This window comes from Choloepus didactylus, chromosome 10, assembly GCF_015220235.1.
Source record: "Choloepus didactylus isolate mChoDid1 chromosome 10, mChoDid1.pri, whole genome shotgun sequence".
NCBI classification, from domain to species: domain Eukaryota; kingdom Metazoa; phylum Chordata; class Mammalia; order Pilosa; family Megalonychidae; genus Choloepus; species Choloepus didactylus.
This window is the reverse complement of record NC_051316.1, coordinates 91,595,793-91,615,220: the sequence shown is the minus strand read 5'-3', so window position 1 is coordinate 91,615,220 and position 19,428 is coordinate 91,595,793. Positions and strand designations below refer to the sequence as shown.

Sequence of the window (19,428 nt, the reverse complement as noted above, 5' to 3'; positions counted from 1 at the left end):
GACAAATAAACAAAAAAGAAAACCCAACAACCTGCTAACAGGAAATCAGCCCTCCTACCAACATTTATTATTTAACAATTCTGGAAGCATTTAAGCACATTGGACAGAAAAAAACTTTTTACACAGACAACCCCAAATTTTAATACACATCAAATGTTCTTAGTGCATACAAGAATCTATGCCAATGACAAGGAGATCTATTCACAAGGAAAAGACTGCTTGCAGCCCTTCCCTGGACTCAATTTAAGAAGTCCTTATGACAGAATACTATGGTAAAGTTCTATGTTAAATATTCCATTTTGCAAATTAATAAATGTTTATAAAAGCCTATGTTGGTGTTCTAGTCGATATTTTTTTGTTGAAGGAAATAGGGTTCCTTTCTAATTGATAAATTTGTTGAGGGAAATAGGTTTCTAAGGAAGGAATCCAAATTGATAATATTGACCCCAGGGCAGTGGTTCTCAATCAGGGATGAATTTGCTCCCCAGGGAACATCTGCCACTGTCTGGAGACACTTCTGATTGTTATAACTGGGGGTGGGTGGGGGTGGGGCTGCTACTGGCATCTAGTGAACAAAGACCAGGGATGCTGCTAAACATCCTACAATATACAGACAAGCTCCCCACAACAATGAATCATCTGGCCCAAATGTCAATATTTAGCAAAAGAAACCCCACCCTAAAGGAAACAAAAGGTTGCCTTTTTCCAGAAATCAATCAGATACCAAGTTGAAGGGCTCAACCAACTAACAAGAAAATACTTCTGTTTAAATCCATAATGTCTCAGAAAATTTACCACTTAAATGTGTGTTTTTTTTGTTTTGTTTTTTTTGTTTTTTTGTTTTTTTGTAAAGGGAGCTAAACCTAAAACACAGAAGACTGAATAAAAGAACTCTCAAGTGGTGTTGCTACTGTTGACAAGTAACTGTGACCAGGTACTACCTATTCTGAGATGGTTAAATGAGGACTCTTTGGAATGGGAAGGAGGAGAAGAACTTGTATGGTTGTTTAAAAATTTACTTGTTGGAATAATGGACCATAAACAGTTGTGAATTAAGCCCAAACTACCATACTTACATTTTTCTGATCAATTGATTCAGCTGCCTTTACTATTCCATCCAAGCATTTCCCAATAATTGGTATCACCTGCCGATCAACCTCAGCATATGTCTTCATTGATTCTCCAATTCTTACTATCCTCCTTTCCTCCATCTCTTGTATTTTCTGCAACATTAGATTTTGTATAGAATTAATTTGGTCCACTATTATTTAAGGAAGTTACTTTTCAACAGCATTATGATCTCCAACAATTCTCTAGGTGACAAACAGGCTAATAAAAAGGGGTTAGAATCAGAGCAACAGTAAGTTTACTGTATCTCCATGTAAGCTAGTTGTACACATACTTTATAAATTGTTAGTCTGCTCAAAATGTATACTTTGCACAAATCCATTCCAACTTCTGTAAGAACCCTCAAACTCAGCTAAGACCATTTGACAATATATTTCAAAGAGTTTCTTCATCTTTAATTCATTGCTTTACCCTTTACCAAAACCACTATTTGTCTCAACCTAAAAAAGTCTTGGTTTCTGAGACATAACCAGTATACCTTCCTTCTACAAATTCTTGTTTGCCATGTATGCAAGAAGCAAATATTTATTATTTTTTGCTACAATTGGACCCTAAGTCATAAAAGATTCCCCAAATGGCAGAACATTTATATGTATTTTCTCATACCATTTTTGACAACCTAAAATAGCCAAAAGAAAAACAATCAAAAGGAAAGAACTGTCTGACATTTGTTCAAATCCCACCACTCTATGAATGCTGCTTTAACTCCTACAGTTAAGGTGGCATTTTTGTAATGAGAATGGTCCTTTTAGTAAAGAAAGTATTAATCTAAGAAAGACAATCTTAAGGCTGGAAAAAAAATGGTTGCCAAATGTGAACCAAAGAATTATATTAACAGATTTGGAAGTTTGCAAAGGCTACCGATTAATCTGGAGATTAATGTGTATTTAATTCTTATTGCTAGTCAATGCTTGATCTAGAAAATTACAAAATGATTTGAATTACATAAACACTTTGAAGACAAGTCCAGTAATCATCATTGAGAAGCAACGTATTTCTAAACAAACCAAAACATGAAATCTGAGAGATTTCACTTACCTGAAAGATGTTGGGTGTGTGAGTATGATAATATTCATGCTGCTCATGGTTGAATTTCTGAAGAATTGATGAGTAATCTGCTTTGCTGTCCTCTGCCATTTGGTGACGTATTTGAGCTTGTTGTCGTGCCTTAGGACAAAATACGAGAATACCTTCATGTTTATACAGAAGAAATAAAAGTCTAGAATTACAAACTGGGGATTCCAGGGGCCAAATTCACTGCTAATGGCTTATATTTAGTAGGTGCTATTTTTAAAAAAATGTTTTGAATTTGAATTTACTTTAGGTAAGGAATGTACACTCTAGTTTGTCACAAACCCCATTCTCTATTGTCTTAACTTGACATGCTCTTTCTAGTTTGACACAAGTGCCACCATTCTCTATTGTCTGCATTTGGCCCAATTCATATATTTATGTTACTTTGATGGCCCTTGTGGGAACCTCTGCTCCTAACAGATATTTTTTATTCAATTCTCAGTGGGGTTGATGTACTAAAAGGGCATTGTGAACCACTCATCAAAATGGAGTTTTCTAAAACTCTCCACTACATTTATTTTTAGAATATAGTTTGACAAAGCAGTACCTATGATGTCCTTTCTGTATTTTTTTAATGTTCTATTTTGTATTTTACTGAATTGCTTTTCTCTTTAGAAAATCAATAATAAAAATTCATAAATCTATTTGTCTCTCTAATTCATATTTCAGTTAATCATATAACTAAAAGAAAGAGGCAGTATTGAAAAGTTGTGGACTCTAGTTTAAAATTCAGTTAAGACTGTATATAAACAGTCATCTACAACGACAAGGAATTATTACAGATTCATATAGCACTTTGGAGGTAACTTGACAAATATAATCTCATAAATCTCCAACACAATCTGAGGTCCACACAGGGTAAAAACTAGCCCCTATCAGCCTTAGGTAACTTGGCAAACTTACTATATTGAGCCAAAAACACAACAGGAAAAGGGCCTTGTTCCAACATAACCAAGGCAACTGTTTTTTTGTTTGTATGTTTTACTGAACCAATGCTAGAGAAAATTAAGACCTAATGAAAGAAAGAAAGAGAATGAACGAACATAGAGACATTTAGATGTAACAGAGGAAATGTTGGAGTAGTTGGACTGTCCCACTTTCTGTCTGATAATTGGTAACCCCTAGTAACGGTTTTTTAGCATCTCAATATTTTGTTTTGGCTTCCTGCCTATGTGACTTGAAAGCTTAACCTGATTCTCACTTCCTTGACACATTTTACTCATATTGGTGAAAGCCCAAGAAGTAATTTATAGCTGCTTCCTCTATTTTCTTCCCTATTCATACATAAATACTTCTGAAATGAAGGTAACAATATCAAATTTTCCAAACTAATTTCCTCATTATCTAAGGCTCTTTAGTTTCTTAAGGTTTTTAGTTATCTTAATACCATTTTATCCACTTCTCGTCTACACTAGGTTTATTTTAGCTGCCACATTCTTCCTCTTTGTTGGTAGCCTGTTAACTCCTTTCCTGTCCATATGCTTTGGCTTCCTCTTCTTACTGTGTCCACTTGTAAATATGTTAATTTAGACCTAAACTGTTAAGTCCCCCCAAACCCCTGCTACCCTCAAAAATCTATTCTCTTCCAACATACAGTAGCCTTCCTCTGTTTGAATAACAGCTTTCCCACCTACATGCATTCCATCTGCTCCCCTAATGCATCCAGAGAAATCCTTTTAACTCTTTCAGTTACCTACAGCTTCATTGTTATGGCTTTGCTATAAATATGAAAACAAACAAACAAGGAAATTCCCACAAAAGAAAATCTCAAATTTCTAAGACAGTCTCTATTTCATTCACAAACCTGCCTCAGAAAAAGTCTTACTCAAAATCTTCAAGGTTTCTCCTTGTTACAGTACTAAGTAACAAGACACAGGAGTTCCCTCATTTATTCTGGAGAAATGGTTCTATTTTAATGAATTTTTTAAATAGCTTACATTCTGAAACTGCAATCAGAGTGTCATCATTATATATATATTTGGATGGAATAGGCTGTTCCTCCTCTTCCAGCTCCTCAGAACCATCTTAATGTTTTAGCTGTGGCTTTCTCTTGCTTTGGAAGTATATTAACTCATAATTGTTTTACGATGCCTTTCACATTGTTTATAGCAGTAATCCAGCAATCTAATGAGAGACCACTAGATGTGAACTGTGGAAGAAAGTGAAATGAGGAATAATATGGATATAAAATCCAGCCAGAAAACAGGAAAGTTAGCCCTGAGTTGAAAAAAATAAACCAAACCTATTTATAAGGAACAGGTCTACCTTTTATGTTAAAAAGGAGCATTCTCTCAGGGAGTTTTTCTTGAATACCAAAGCTTGGACAATTGATGCAAAATTCTATTTCTACAGCTGTCAGTGTCTCTCTCACTAAAAAGAATACAGAAGCACTGAAAAGCAGCAAAATATTGTAGTAAGACAGGACTTTGACAAACTTGTGGGAAGCTCCCCAAATAAATCCAAACAGGACTGTCTTATTCGCTTAGTTTCAGGATCCAGCTGCTTTGAATTAGTATTCACTTTTGAATCCCAGGCCAGGAATGTGGCATTGCTCTGATCAAGTTTTACTATGGAAAACCCTATTTTTATTTAGTAAGCTATATTTGTTTCAGAACAGAACATAAGAGTTTTTCTCTAAAACTAGTGTTGAGTCAGTTACTCATTATTACAAATGTATTTTTAAAAATATCTCTAAAAATATTTTCAAAAACTTATCTGGAGTAACCAGTCAGTAAATAGATATTTTAGGGAGTGTCTTCTAATGACTAGGGCTAAATGAAGATTATAACTATCACTGTTTCTCATTTCTTAAGTCAGTTTAAAATAGCAAATATTATCTCAAAGAGATACAGTATTTCCATTCTAAAACAGACCATAAGCAATTTCTTTTAATTAAATTTCCCATTCTTCTAAGGATAAAAGACACTGCAAATTATAGCAAACATTTCTGAAGGGTAGAAAGATGTTCTGAGGGTTTTTTTTAAATGGGTCAGAGTTACAGAATTTAGAGATAATATTCCAAAAATTCCAGACTGACCACAGTTGCCTGAAGCTGTAAGTAACAGACATCTTTGAGTAAGATCAAGACCACTTTCGGTGTCAATCAGAAGACTGAATTTAAATTTTAGAATTTCTTTGACAAACTCTTGGGAAACTCCCCAAATAAATCCAAACAGGCCCAAGTATGTATCTTATAAACATGAGTTCACTGCTTGCTAATTCTTAGCATAGTCCATCTCAATGTCCTCATGCTAGTAAAACTGTACTGCCTAAAAGGTCAGAGGTGCAGTTTCTAAATAAAGAAAACAGTATTTTAGAAATTGAACTGCAGCCCAATACTAATAAATCCTAATGGGTTCCAAGACAAAAATTCTGTAATCCATTTAGTTAACTAAATTTAGATTATTAGCATGGCCAAAATGTGTAGTTATTTCCTGTTTAATCCAATATTACTTTTTCCTTAATATTTCAAAATATTAGGGAGAAAATAACCCTGATGGCTGAATCTCAATTTTGTGAAGGTGGACTAAAAAACTTTCTCACTTTTACATGGGTAGCATGGTAGGTTTGCTTACCCTCAAATCTTTTTTTTTTTCCCACTTTTGGACATTGTTTAATCTTTATATTCTTTTTTTTAAATATTCATTTTATTGAGATATATTCACATACCACGCAGTCATACAAAACAAATCGTACTTTCGCTTGTTCACAGTACCATTACATAGTTGTACATTCATCACCAAAATCAATCCCCGACACCCTCATTACCACACACACAAAAATAACCAGAATAATAAAGTGAAAAAGAGCAACTAAAGTAAAAAAGAACACTGGGTGCCCTTGTCTGTTTGTTTGTTTGTTTCCTTCCCCCACCTTTTCACTCATCCATCCACAACCTAGACAAAGGGGAGTGTGATCCCCATGGCCCCCCCAATCCCACTGTCCCCCCTCAAAAGCCACATTTGTATACAGTTGTCTTCAAGATTCGTGGGTTCCGGGTTGTAGTTTGATAGTTTCAGGTATCTACCACCAGCTACCCCAATTCATTAGAACCTAAAAAGGTTTGTCTATATTGTGCATAAGAGTGCCCACCAGAGTGACCTCTCAGCTCCTTTTGGAATCTCTCTGCCACTGAAGCTTATTTCATTTCCTTTCACATCCCCCTTTTGCTCAAGAAGATGTTCTCCATCCCACGATGCCGGGTCTACATTCCTCCCCAGGAGTCATATTCCACGTTGCCAGGGAGATTCACTCCCCTGGGTGTCTGATCCCACATAGCAGGGAGGGCAGTGATTTCACCTGCCAAGTTGGCTTAGCTATAGAGAGAGGGCCACATCTGAGCAACAAAGAGGCACTCGGGAGGAGGCTCTTAGGCACAATTATAGGGAGGCCTAGCCTCTCCTTTGCAGCAGCAGTCTTCCCAAGGGCAAATCCTACCTCACATCTTTTTTGAAGGCTGCTTATAGCTTTTAAACTTCTAACAAATTGAGCAAATATGGACTGGTTCCACTTATATATTTACTGAATAAATAAATAATGAAATTAGTTTTTTTTGAGTGTCACCTAAGACCTCTCAGAATTTTATCCACTGCAGGTCCTTAAATGATAAACTATTTATAATAGTGGCTCTCAAGAGTTTTTGGAAAGCCACTTTTCCCCTTTGTTAAAAGGATATAATATAACAAATTATAAATGTCCACCCTATATTACCAAAATTTTGGGAGAGCAATGACAAATACTTAAAGTTATCACAGGTAGCCCAAACATAAGTAAATGTTCTCTGGAGCAGCTGCACCTTCAATATTTGATTTCATTATTATCACAAGAAGAGACCAACTGGATTTTGTATTGCATTTTAAATCTAGATTTTATTCCCTTTTCCTTAAGAACTTACTGTATTGTACCAGACATAAGATGCTTATAATTATTATCCAATTACTGGCCACCGTGGCAGCTCCATTTAGCTGGCAGATGGGCCTGACAGCCACTCCTAAAATGCAGTCATGGGGAGTGTGACAGGCAGGGCCAGAGGCACAACAAGATGCCAGCACTTCTTCAAACCACCTGAGCCAATGACTTAACATTGTGGAAAAAATTAAACATAATAATGTAAGAAATTGTGCTATATGACCACCTCTCTCAATCTTTATTCCCCCCATTAAAAAAAAAAATCTGCTTTCTGTAAATACTTCAAATTTACAGAAACGTGTGATTTAGAAAGTAAAAGTCCCAGCAGATTCCACATCCTGATAATCACTGCCAACAGTAACAGCCTTGAGTTCTTAATTTGTGGGGCAGTAGCTGAGGTTATATGGAGAAGAGGCCCAGCAGCCTGGGGAAATTCACAGCAAAGACAAGCTCAGGAGTTCAGAAGAACAGCTGCATTACATACCATATAATCACCATATTGCAAGGGACAGACTTGGTGAGTCTCAGAAATACCCAGAAGCTGCCTTTTGAACATGGCCAGACAAATGAGAGGAAGCTCTGTGTTTTCACAGCATTCCAGTGAGGTAGGGGCCACAGAATATCATTATCTATTTTCTATGTATTTTTTAGATCAGGCAAAGCCAAACAGCAAAATGCTGCAAATCCCTGAAAACTCTTAACTGGATTAGTTGATTTCTCTGGCATTTTTCAATGATGAGGAGTAAAACTTGATTTTACTTTAGCCTTGGACCCAGCAATTCTAACTTCTGGGAATTTATCCTAATAAAGTAATTTTAAGTGTTCACAAAAGATATCCATCATAGAAGAGCTAATAATTTGAAACAAATTAAAAGCCCAGTAATGTGATTAGTCAAATATTATGGCATATCCTTGATGAGCTAATGTGGAACTTGTAAAAAACAAAGTAAAATAATATTTAATGACACGGAAAACTGAAAGCTATTATTTATATTTTTAATTGTAAAAGGTTCCAAACAGTATAGCATAATCCCATTACTTAAAAAATAAAACATTAATAATGATCACTTCTAAGAAATATGATTAAGCAATATTTTATTTTACCAAAATATTAGTAAAATTTCTAATACTGAATTCCAGAAACAGTGGGAGATTGAAGAGTTATGGTTTGCATTTGAGGCCAAGGAAGAAAAAAGCTTTGAAAAGTTAATGTAGTAGGAGGAATACTAACAAAAGAAGAGACGAAAAAGCTCTTTGTCCAGAGCAATGCTGTTGTATGATAAATGACATTGTTTAAAGTACCCAGCAAACTGTTGCATCTAGAATACATTTTCAAGCTCATGACTAAGAATGCATTTATAAATTCCTATTCAGACAGAGCGCTGTGCGTTTTTGTTGGATACTTTCAGGCCAGGGATGCCAAAACAATGAGTCTGTCTTTGATAAATTTTAAGGGCAGACTAAAATACAAAACAGAGAGAAACTTCAAAATAAGTTAACCAAAGAAATATGCCTGAAATATTCCAGCAATTTCCTACATTTTTTTTTAACACTCTTACAACTTTCTAGCCCAGTGCAGCAGGAGAGTTTGTTGCAGTCATTGAAAAGGAAAGAATCTGTTGAGATAGTAAATGAGACTAGCATCCCAATCTCACACAGGCCATTCACTTGCAAAACAGTTTTAAGAAAACTGTTCCCCTACACCCTGATTGCCTTGTTTGAAAAGCAGAATTTGAAATATCTATTTACTCAAGGTGAGTGACAATTTCTATGAAGAGAGAAGAAGCCAAAGCTGATTGTGCATCTCGATGTTGACACACCTCCAAGGTAGGCTGATGAAAAGTTCTCTATGAGCTCAGAGGTCTTAGGAAGGTACAAACATATCACAGACTCCAAGACTTGGTGCCCTCCTCCTCCCTGGTTCTAATGCATAGTCACTAGCAAGAGACTGGAGTTTTCAGTTGTGGTCGGTTTGAAATTGCTTATCCTGTTCCCTTTCCTTTTTTCCCTTAACAAATAACCTCACCCCAAGTGTGTGACATGTAAAGTTGAAGACAGCCTGGCTTCTGGCTAAGGTCCATACCCATGTAATCACCATTCTCTACTGCTGCGGGGCTACTGTGAAGCACAGAAATATTTAAAGAACGTTGTAGACGCTGTTATAGAAAAGATATGTTCCTTAGTAGAGTAAATTAGTCACATTACATACCCCAATGAAAGAAATGAAAATACCATATTTCTATTTCTGCAGAAATGTGAGGTATCTGGCGATAAGGTTAGCAGCCTGCTAATTACTCTTAGTGCCCAAGCCACAAGAGAAGTCTAATCAGGATTGTTTGATACTAAAAATCTTACATACATTATTCAGTAATATACTATCACTGAAGCCAAGAGATATAAGATTACTAGCCATCCTTTCACTGTAACCTCAGTGCTAAAATTGGGCAACCTTTTGAAAAACTTCTCCCGGTGAGCAGAGCAGATGGCTAGGAAGCTTAAGTTCTGGGCTCTGGGGTGAAGTAGAAGAGTTTCCTCTGAGAATCAAAACTTTAAGTCTGTGCCACACTATATTCCTGATATAGGAATCCTCAAGCCAATAATTGACATAAAAATTGGTTCCAAGTTGTCTGGCAGAAAACCTTGCTAGGGGTTACTTCTACAATCCAGCCCTCATGTGATTCCCAGAGGAAAAAAACAATCCATGCTGAAGATTAGCACACACAAAGAAAACAATCATAATCATAAAACAAGGAAATAAACCACCATGACACTCAACTGCTAAAATAGAGGGGAAAATTAGCACCTAAATAACTTGAGCTAAAAGAACAATTTGAAAGAAAATATAAATCAAGAATATTTAAAATTATTAAAGAGATAAAAGTAGCAAGTAAAACCATAAGAAAATAAGACATTGTAAATAAAGATCAGACAGAACTGAAAAAGAATTAAACAGAACTGCTAGAAATTTTAAAAATGTAGTCATTGAAATTTTAAAACTCAAGAGATGAGGCAAATAACAAAGTAGAATAACTGAAGAGAAGTAATGAAGTAGCTAGAAAGCTACAAAAAAAATGTAATACATAAAGGAATAGAATGTATGAAAAAGAAGAGTCACAGGGAATAGAGTGAGAAGTTTCACACACATCTAATGAGTCCATAACCAACAATTTGAGAGAATGGAAGACAGGCAATTTTTTTAATGCAATTTTATTGAGATATATTCAAACACCACATACTCCATCCAATGTATACAATCAATGGCTCATAGAATCATCATATAGTTGTGCATTCAAAGCCACAATCAATTTTAAAACATTTTCATTATTCCAAAAAATAAATAAATAAATAATAATAATAATAAACACTAAATATCCCATACCCCTTATCCTCTCCTATTATTTTTATATTTTTGGTCTTTATTTTATTACTCATTGGACAGGCAATATTTGAAGAGAGTTAATACCTGAGAATTTCCCCCACATTCATGAAAAACACAAATGCTCAGATTTAAGAACCAAAAGAAATCTCAAATACAGTTAAAAATTTTCTGTACTTTGAAACATCATAGGATGTTGCAGAACACCAAAGTCAAAGACAAGATCTTAACGATTAGATGAAGTCACCAATATGGTGACATAAACAGCTCATGAAAACTTCTCTCCAGAGATTCAATGAAGAAAGGTACAATTCTGAATTGTTTGACACTCTGAAGGAGGATATAAACTGGAGAAGGACTCTGCAAATGCTGAACTGAAGAAAGAAAAGAAATATCAGGTAGGATTCTTCTGTCCTAGACTAGTTGGTCCTCTCCCTTCCCCCTCACTTGGTCTCAGTGTGGGAAAGACACAGAATCAGCAGATGGGACCCCTCACACCACAGACACAGACTATAAAATCTCTCACAGCAGTGAGACATACCACCACATTTGAAGACCTGGGGGACAGGGGAGAACATTTCAAGGACCAGGTCAGTGAGGGACAAAGAAACTGAAAAAACATGGACAGAGACTGTATTTCCATCCCTGGGTCTGAAAGCCCTTCCCCCACCCTTGAGGGAAGCAGCAGCCAGCAGCCATTTCTTTGCCTTGGGGATGGCCGGAGTACTAAGTCAGCTGAGGGAGTACTCTGCCACAGTTGGAGCCCCATATCAAGCCAAATTGTGCCTGGCAAAGTGAGGGCATAAAATCCTGCAGTTTCAGCTCACTTGTGTAAATGCAGCCGGCGTTCAGAGGCAAAGCTGCTTCTGAGAACAATTAAATTTCTGAACATCACAATCTGCTGGACAGTCCAGAAGGTGTAAGGGAATTGACATACCTTTAAAAAGATGATTCAGACCTTTTCTTAGGACCACAGGAGCTGGTCTACACATACTGTATGGAAACCTGGCCCTGTTTTTGCTGAGAAATATGGAAGACCCAACTGTTAAAGCAGGGCTTTAAAACAAACCCAGGTCTTCCTGGCCAGCAGAAATCAGAGCACCACTGGAAGCCAGCAGATCTATGTTACCAAACACAGTGAACATGGTGGGGTTCCAAGTACCTACCTCCCATCCCTATGGGTGCTTGATTTTTGGGGGGACACTGGGGGGGGGCAGAGCCAATGTGACAACTGGACAGTGAGAGAAATAAAGAAAAGATAGAGATCAAAGACAAACAACAAGAAAACCCTAGGCAAAAGAGAGAAAACAACCTCCAGAATAAAATACTCAAGAAATTCAGATGCCTAAACACAAAAAATCACAAGCCACACCAGGAAACACAAAGATATAGCCCAGTCAAAGGAACAAACTAACACCTTAACTGAGATTCAGTAGGTGAAACAACTAATTATAGATGTTCAAACAAATCTTCTAAAATCAATGAGTTGAAAGAAAATGTGACAAAAGAGATGAAGGATATAAAGAAGACACTGGGTGACCACAAGGAAGAATTTGTAAGATTGAAAAAACAAATGGCAGAACTTATGGGAATGAAAGGCACAAAAGAAGAGATGAAAAACACAATGGAGACATACAACAGCAGACTTGGAGAGGCAGAAGAAAGGATTAGTGAACTACAGGACAAGACATCTGAAAACTTATACACAAAAGAACAGATAGGAAAAAGAATGGAAAAATATGAGCACGGTCTCAGAGAATTGAATGACAACATGAAGTACATGAATATACATGTTATAGGTATCCCAGGACGAGAAGAGAAGGGGAAATGGGAAGAAAGGATAATAGAGGAAATAATCAATGAAAATTTCCCAACTCTTATGAAAGACATAAAATTACAGGTCCAAGAAGTACAGCATACCCCAAACAAAATTGATCCAACTACACTTACCCCAAGATATTTACTAATCATATTTTCAAATGACAAAGAGAAAATTCTGAAAGCAGCAAGAGAAAAGCAATCCATCATATACAAGGAGAGCTCAAGAAAACTAAGTGCAGATCTCTCAGCAGAAACCATGGAGGCAAGAAGACAGTGGTATGATATATTCAAGATACTGAAAGAGAAAAACTGCCAACCAAGAATCCTATATCCAGCAAAACTATCCTTCATAAATGAGGGAGAGTTTAAAATATTTACAGACAGACACTGAGAGAATTCGTGAACAGGAGACCTCCTCTACAAGAAATGCTAAAGGGAGTGCTACAGACAGATAGGAAAAGACAGGAGAGAGGTTTGGAGAAGAGTATAGAAATGAAGATATCAGGAGCTAGAAAGAGGGTAGAGATCAGGCATTTGATGATGCAGGAGTATAGAATGTTCAAGAGGGATTAATTGTATAGATCCAGAAATGAATAGCACCATACTATGTGATGGTAAGACAATATTGTAAGTACAATGAACAAAGAAGACTATGCATACAGTTGAAAGAGGAAGGTTAGGGATATCTATGACACCAGAAGGAAAAACAGAAGATAAAGACTAGGACTGTATAACTTAGTGAAACCTAGAGTGGTCAATGATTGTGATTAAATGTACAAATATAAGAATGTTTTTACATGACAGAGAACAAACAAATGTCAACTTTGCAAGGTGTTGAAAATGGGATGGTATTGGTGAAAAATACAATAAACACAAACTAAAGTATATAGTTAAGAATAACATTGTAATATGCTTCCACTAACTGTAACAAAGGCAATATACCAGAGTGAAATGTCTTCAAGAAGGGGATATAAGGGAGGGGTATGGGATTCTCGGCATTGGTATTGTTGTCTGACCTTTTTATTGTATTGTATTGTATTGCATTTTTATTTTAGTTTTTTTTTTTTTAATTTTTTTAGTTGTCATTTTTTTTCCTTTTTCTTTTTAGTTTTTTCTCCTCTTCCTCTTTCTTTGTGGAAGAATTGGAAATGTCCTCAAATAGATTGTGTTGATGAATGCATAACAATGTGATTATACCAGGAAACTTTGACTGTTTACTTAGGAGGGAATGTATGGTGTCTCAATAAAACTATTTAAAAAATAAACAGAGGGATACAAGTGTTGGAGAAAATGTGGAAAGAGGGATATACCTAACCACTGTTGGTGGAGCAAAATCTATATTTTCTGTAGCACACTATATAATTTAACTTGTATGGTCAGTTATTCAAACACCGTAATTACATGGAACTTTGAAGAGGGAATGAGATCTGGTTGGTTTGTACAGGTTACTGTGAAGCCCTGATACATCCCAAAGTAATTTGGCAGAGAATAAAAATGTATTTGCAAAACCCCCTTGAGGGATTGGGGAAAAATGTGGAAATATTAAACTTCCCCACCTGGGGAATTACTGATATTCTCACAAACATTGGGGACTACCAATTTAGAAGGCTGAGTTCTCTGTCTTGGGGCTTGCCCCTATGAAGCTTGTTACTGCAAAGGAGAGGCTAAGCCTGCTTGTGATTGTGCCTAAGAGTCTCCCCCAGAGAACCTCTTCTGTTGCTCAGATGTGGCCTCTCTCTCTCTAAGCCAACTCTGCAGTAAACTCACTGCTCTCCCCTCTACATGGGACATGACTCCCAGTGGTGTAAATCTCCCTGGCAACGTGGGACATGACTCGTGGGGATGAACCTGGACCCAGCATCGAGGGATTGAGAAAGCCTTCTTGAACAAAAGGGGGAAAAGAAATGAAACAAAATAAAGTTTCAATAGCTAAGAGATTTCAAATGGAGTTGAGGACATTCTGGAAGTTATTCTTATGTGTTATACAGATATCCCTTTTTAGTTTTTAGTGTATTGGAATAGCTAGAGGGAAATACCTGAAACTGTTGAACTGCAACCCAGTAGCCTTGATTCTTGAAGATGATTGTATAACTATATAGCTTATACTATTTGACCATGTGATTGTGAAAACCTTGTGGCTCACACTCCCTTTATCCAGTGTATGGACAAATGAGTAGAAAAATAGGGACAAAAAATGAATGAATATTAGTAAGGAGGGATGCGGGGAGTGGGATGTTTGGGTATTCTTTTTTGCTTTAATTTTTATTCATCTTTTTTATTTTTTGTGGTAATAAAAATGTTAAAAAATTGATTGTGGTGATGAATGCACAACTATATAATGTTACTTTGAACAACTGATTGTATACTTTGGATGACTGTATGTATGCAAATATATCTCGAGAAAATTGAATTTTTAAAAAAACTTTAACAATTGGGAAAGTAAAATAACTATAAAGGAATGCAATTTAATAGATAGCCAACTTCCCAAGAGAAACAACTGGCAATGGAAGATAATGGCATGATATTTTTGGAATATTTAAGAAAAAAAATTGTCATCTTAGAATTCTATAGCTAACTAAACTATTACATTAGAGTGAGGACAAAAAAAGATATCTCAGACAAAGAAAGAAAGAAAATTTGCCACTCACAGAAAAAAAATTATGAAAACAACCTATCAGCTAGGAAAAAGGAAAGTTGAGCCAGAAAGGGAAGATATGCAAGAAGTAATGAACTTGGCCTGCATTATCACAAGGCAACAAGTGTGTGTGGATGATGGATAAAGGCTGTCCCCTTCAGATGGAGCCCATGCTCCCTAATCAAGTACTTCTTATGGGGTCCCTGACACTAAGGCCTCATGTCAGTTGCTATTTGTCATCCTGCCCTAACCCACCAGCTTCACTCATGTCTATAGCTGCCTAGTTCTGCAGGCAAGATCAGTGGCTAACAGTGAGGAGCCATTCAGTACACTGACAAGAACACTGAATTCAAAGCATGGAAATGTGCTTCAGTCTGCGCTGAAGCAGAGCCATGTTAGGCTTTAGGTTCACCCTTTTTAACTATAAATGGATAAAAGAGTTATGGAAAGGATTAAAAATCCTTTGGAAAATAAAAAACACTTTCAATGTAAGTTTTTTGAGAAGTAGGTTCACTAGCATTTCATCAGGGTCACATTCATTCCATCATTTGGCCACTTAACCTCCCTCATAATTTATTTCCATCTCACCTCTCCAGCTAGATCCTATTCAGCCAGGTCAACATCATCACCATGTTTCCCTCGGCGCTCTGGATGGAGTTCTCTCCACCTCAGTTGCCCTCTCTCTCTGCTCCATCTTTCCGACTGCTACACCCCCTTCATATTCAAGTCCCAATTCCTTCTTGAGGCCTTTCCCAACAATCTCCAGTTCACGCAGACCTTCCCCAGAAGCAGAGTCTATCAACAGCTTTTGAGCGCCTAGTATTTGCTGGTCATAGCACCAGGTGATACACTTCAATAATAATTTTTTACCTGCTATTGCCCTGATTATCTTCACCATACAAATGGTAACATATGATACATTATCTTATTCTCCAACTGACTCAGGTTTTCCTTGTGTCTCCATCTCACCACTATTTGCTAACAGGGCCCTCAGGATAGGTATCTCCTGTAATTCAATTGGTGCCATGCACTATTTGTTCAATAAATATTCTCATTGCCTCGATGCCCCGAATGTTCAGAAAACAGTGAACTGATCAACAGTAGTTTGGGAGGAAGGAGCTAGAAGTAAAGCAAAGAGAAGGACACATACAGGCAAATAATAATAATAGCACCAACCAATTAACTGCAATCCAAAAATAGGCCAATTCTTTACATACATCCTGTACCACTGAACCCTCACAACCACAGATGAAGAAACAGGCTCAGGATAAAATAAACTGCTTCAAGCCGTACCAGTTGTAGGTGGCAGAAACAAGATTTGAACCCACTTGTGTCTCGCATCAAGATTAAGAATAAGCTGTTGGTCACACTAGACCAGGACTATCAGTGAAAATTAAAATACTTTATTTATTAAATGAGTTGCCATATGGAAGCCCTTAGAAGAGTATAGGGCATGTAAGAAGTGCTCAGTGTTTGAAGCTACACACACACACACACACACACACACACACACACACACACACAAAATATAAAATGCCTCGGGAAATTTATTTCCATCTTCAGATCTAGGTTATGAGAATGACCTGTCATTTTGCTTTGCACTCTTGTTATTTTGCACATTAACTTGCAGGTTTGTTTTGGATTATGCTCCTAGGAGTACTAAAACAAAGCCAAGAAAATATTCTCATGTCAACATTTTAATGTAAAAGAAACAATGCATATTGGAAATATTTTGTTGAAGAGGCTTTTAAAAAGCATTTGGCCTTTATATTAATTTACTTTTGGTAGAAATCCCCCCTCACCCCTCCTCACACACATTTCTGATAGTAAATACTATTGAGATTTTGATTTTCCTATTTCTTTTTAGATGTATATTTAACTAAACTCCATTTTTTAGTGTAAAAACCATTTACTTCAAACATAAGTGAAAATTAAAAGTAACAATATAAAGACAATAGCAATTGCTAGCAAATGAACCAAAACTTGGAGCTAAATACAATTTTAAGAGTACTTTTATGTGAAATATTTAACCATAATAATTTCATGTTCCAATATTGCTATCAAAATTTCATTTTTAATGATACAACTAAAATTGGGTATTACAGCCTCTTCTTTTTTTTTTTTTAATCTTCATTTTATTGAGATATATTCATATACCACGCAGTCATACAAAACAAATCGTACTTTCGATTGTTCACAGTACCATTACATAGTTGTACATTCATCACCCAAATCAATCCCTGACACCTTCATTAGCACACACACAAGAATAACAAGAATAATAATTAGAGTGAAAAAGAGCAATTGAAGTAAAAAAGAACACTGGGTACCTTTGTCTGTTTGTTTCCTTCCCCTATTTTTCTACTCATCCATCCATAAACTAGACAAAGTGGAGTGTGGTCCTTATGGCTTTCCCAATCCCCTTGTCACCCCCCATAAGCTACATTTTTATACAACTGTCTTCGAGATTCATGGGTTCTGGGTTGTAGCTTGACAGTTTCAGTACAGCCTCTTCTTTTATTTCATCCTAGTAACACTCATTTTTAACAAGGGTCAAAGTTATGTCTTGCTTCCACATATAAAATACATTTACTCCACATCTAGTTTTCATTAAATTCCATTTCCTTCATGAAGCCTCAAAAGAAGAAAACATATCCCTTATTGCTCTGGACAGATATTAAGAATCGAAACCATTTACATTCAGGCTGTTTATATAACATAGGCATACTAAGAAACAAAGTGAACAAAATATAAACCCTAGAGATATGACTGCTAACAGAATAATATAAACAGGAAAATAACAGAATGTCTTTTTTAGAATCTTTCATTTTAACCTTGATACACTTTTTAAAGAATAGTCAGAGCAACAATATTAATATTTTGACATTTACTTTTAAATTCTACATAGTTTTATCTTGTTTTAAACAAAAAATATTTTACCCTGAAAGATCAAGCTGCTGTTGCAAATTTATTTCCTGCACTCAAACTACCCACTTCCTCTTTAAAAAAGAAATGTTTTCTGAACTGTTACAGTGAACAATTCCTCCAGATAACCAGTCAGACATTTTATATGAGCATATTTTATATGAAACAGACATTTTATATGAAGCATTAAAGCTGTTAACATGTTCAATAAAGATGTCAATCTAGTAGTTACAGCAAGAGCAAACAAAAAGTTTAATAGTACAATTCCTTATACGTACAATAACTAAAGTAGTCATCTTGCTAGAGACTGCTTCCCCAAATGGTAAAAAAATTTAACACTCTGCTACTCAGCTGGCTTCAGTTAGACCAGAACTAACCCTGCCTCCGCTTTACAGAGTTGGTAGCACTGATTCCAACTGAATAAGACTTTCTAAACTAGTAAATTTCATTTGTTTTCTTGAGATAATAGTCAAACTGATAATTATCCAAATTAAATCCCTTCATTCTAGCTCAAAATTAGTATAGATTTCTTACTATGATTTTATTTTTCCCTTTAAAATATTCTATTATATAATAAATGATAGCTATAATAGAGTCTATTTGCCTTTTATTGTAATTATAAAACAGGAAATTTCACCTTTTATCACACATTTCTTAGAATTCTACTTTAATTCAGAAATGAATTTGGATTTCCTATACTTTACAACAGAGACATCTATATAGAAAAGAAGGTTAATGTTCAAAGTCAAGTAATTTTAGAAATCATAAAACAGAATGCAAACTTCCTAAGAAACTGATACACTGTACTAAGTGCTCATGGTCAGGATTTTAAGTCAATTTTTTTTTAACTTTTCATCAAATCAGGTTATACAATAAACCCATGACTAAACCAGAAATAAGGAAACCTATCACATTGTATGAAGAACTCTTCTGTCTAGTCAACACTCAGAATTGCAATGAATTTGAATGAAGAAACCAAGTTAACTGTTTTGTGCCAAACAACTGCCCATAAAATTAAGTTCTAGCAGTAAAAGAATAATATCATACAGTTAAATGAAACTAGACTTAAAAAGAAGAAATTGATACTGGAATTTTAAAAACATAACTTGAACGTACTAACAATTTCTGCAGCTTTTTGTAACCACTAACTGCAGTTTCTGTTAAACAATATCCTATTTTTGCATTTGGAAATTATGTAAGAGCTAACAGTCACAAGGCAAAGGGTGAAATAGAGAAAGGGAATTATTCATTGCCTGACATGGATGAACTCAGTTTGATGCATGCATTTAGAAAACACTGTTCTCTCTGTTCAGAAACATTAGTTCACATTCCATTCATTTTGATAACCTTTTCCTTTTTATTCCCAACACCCGCTAACCAACTTGCAGCACTATCAAAACACAAAAATTAGGTACTGCTTCACATCCAAGTGTGTCTAACATGTTATTATTCCAAAACAGAGTGACAAATCGTGATTTTGGAGTCTTTGTCACCAAACTGCCATTCAGAGTTGTTTAGGGGGTAAATGAGAAAATTCACAATACAGTAAACCACATATCAG

At 35.8% G+C, this 19,428-nt stretch overlaps 1 protein-coding gene across 18 annotated transcripts in view; it reads right to left on the bottom strand.

The window, feature by feature from the left end:
- The window catches only part of FNBP1 (formin binding protein 1), a 184,656-nt gene that overhangs the window by 52,336 nt on the left and 112,892 nt on the right, over positions 1-19,428 (bottom strand). For all 18 annotated transcript variants that reach the window (XM_037798143.1, XM_037798147.1, XM_037798150.1 and 15 more), the window contains exons 7-8: positions 2,167-2,295; positions 1,077-1,223 (exon numbers count right to left, since the gene is read on the bottom strand). In XM_037798143.1, the coding sequence (XP_037654071.1) occupies positions 1,077-1,223; positions 2,167-2,295 (276 nt within the window). The remainder of the gene's footprint in view (positions 1-1,076; positions 1,224-2,166; positions 2,296-19,428) is intronic.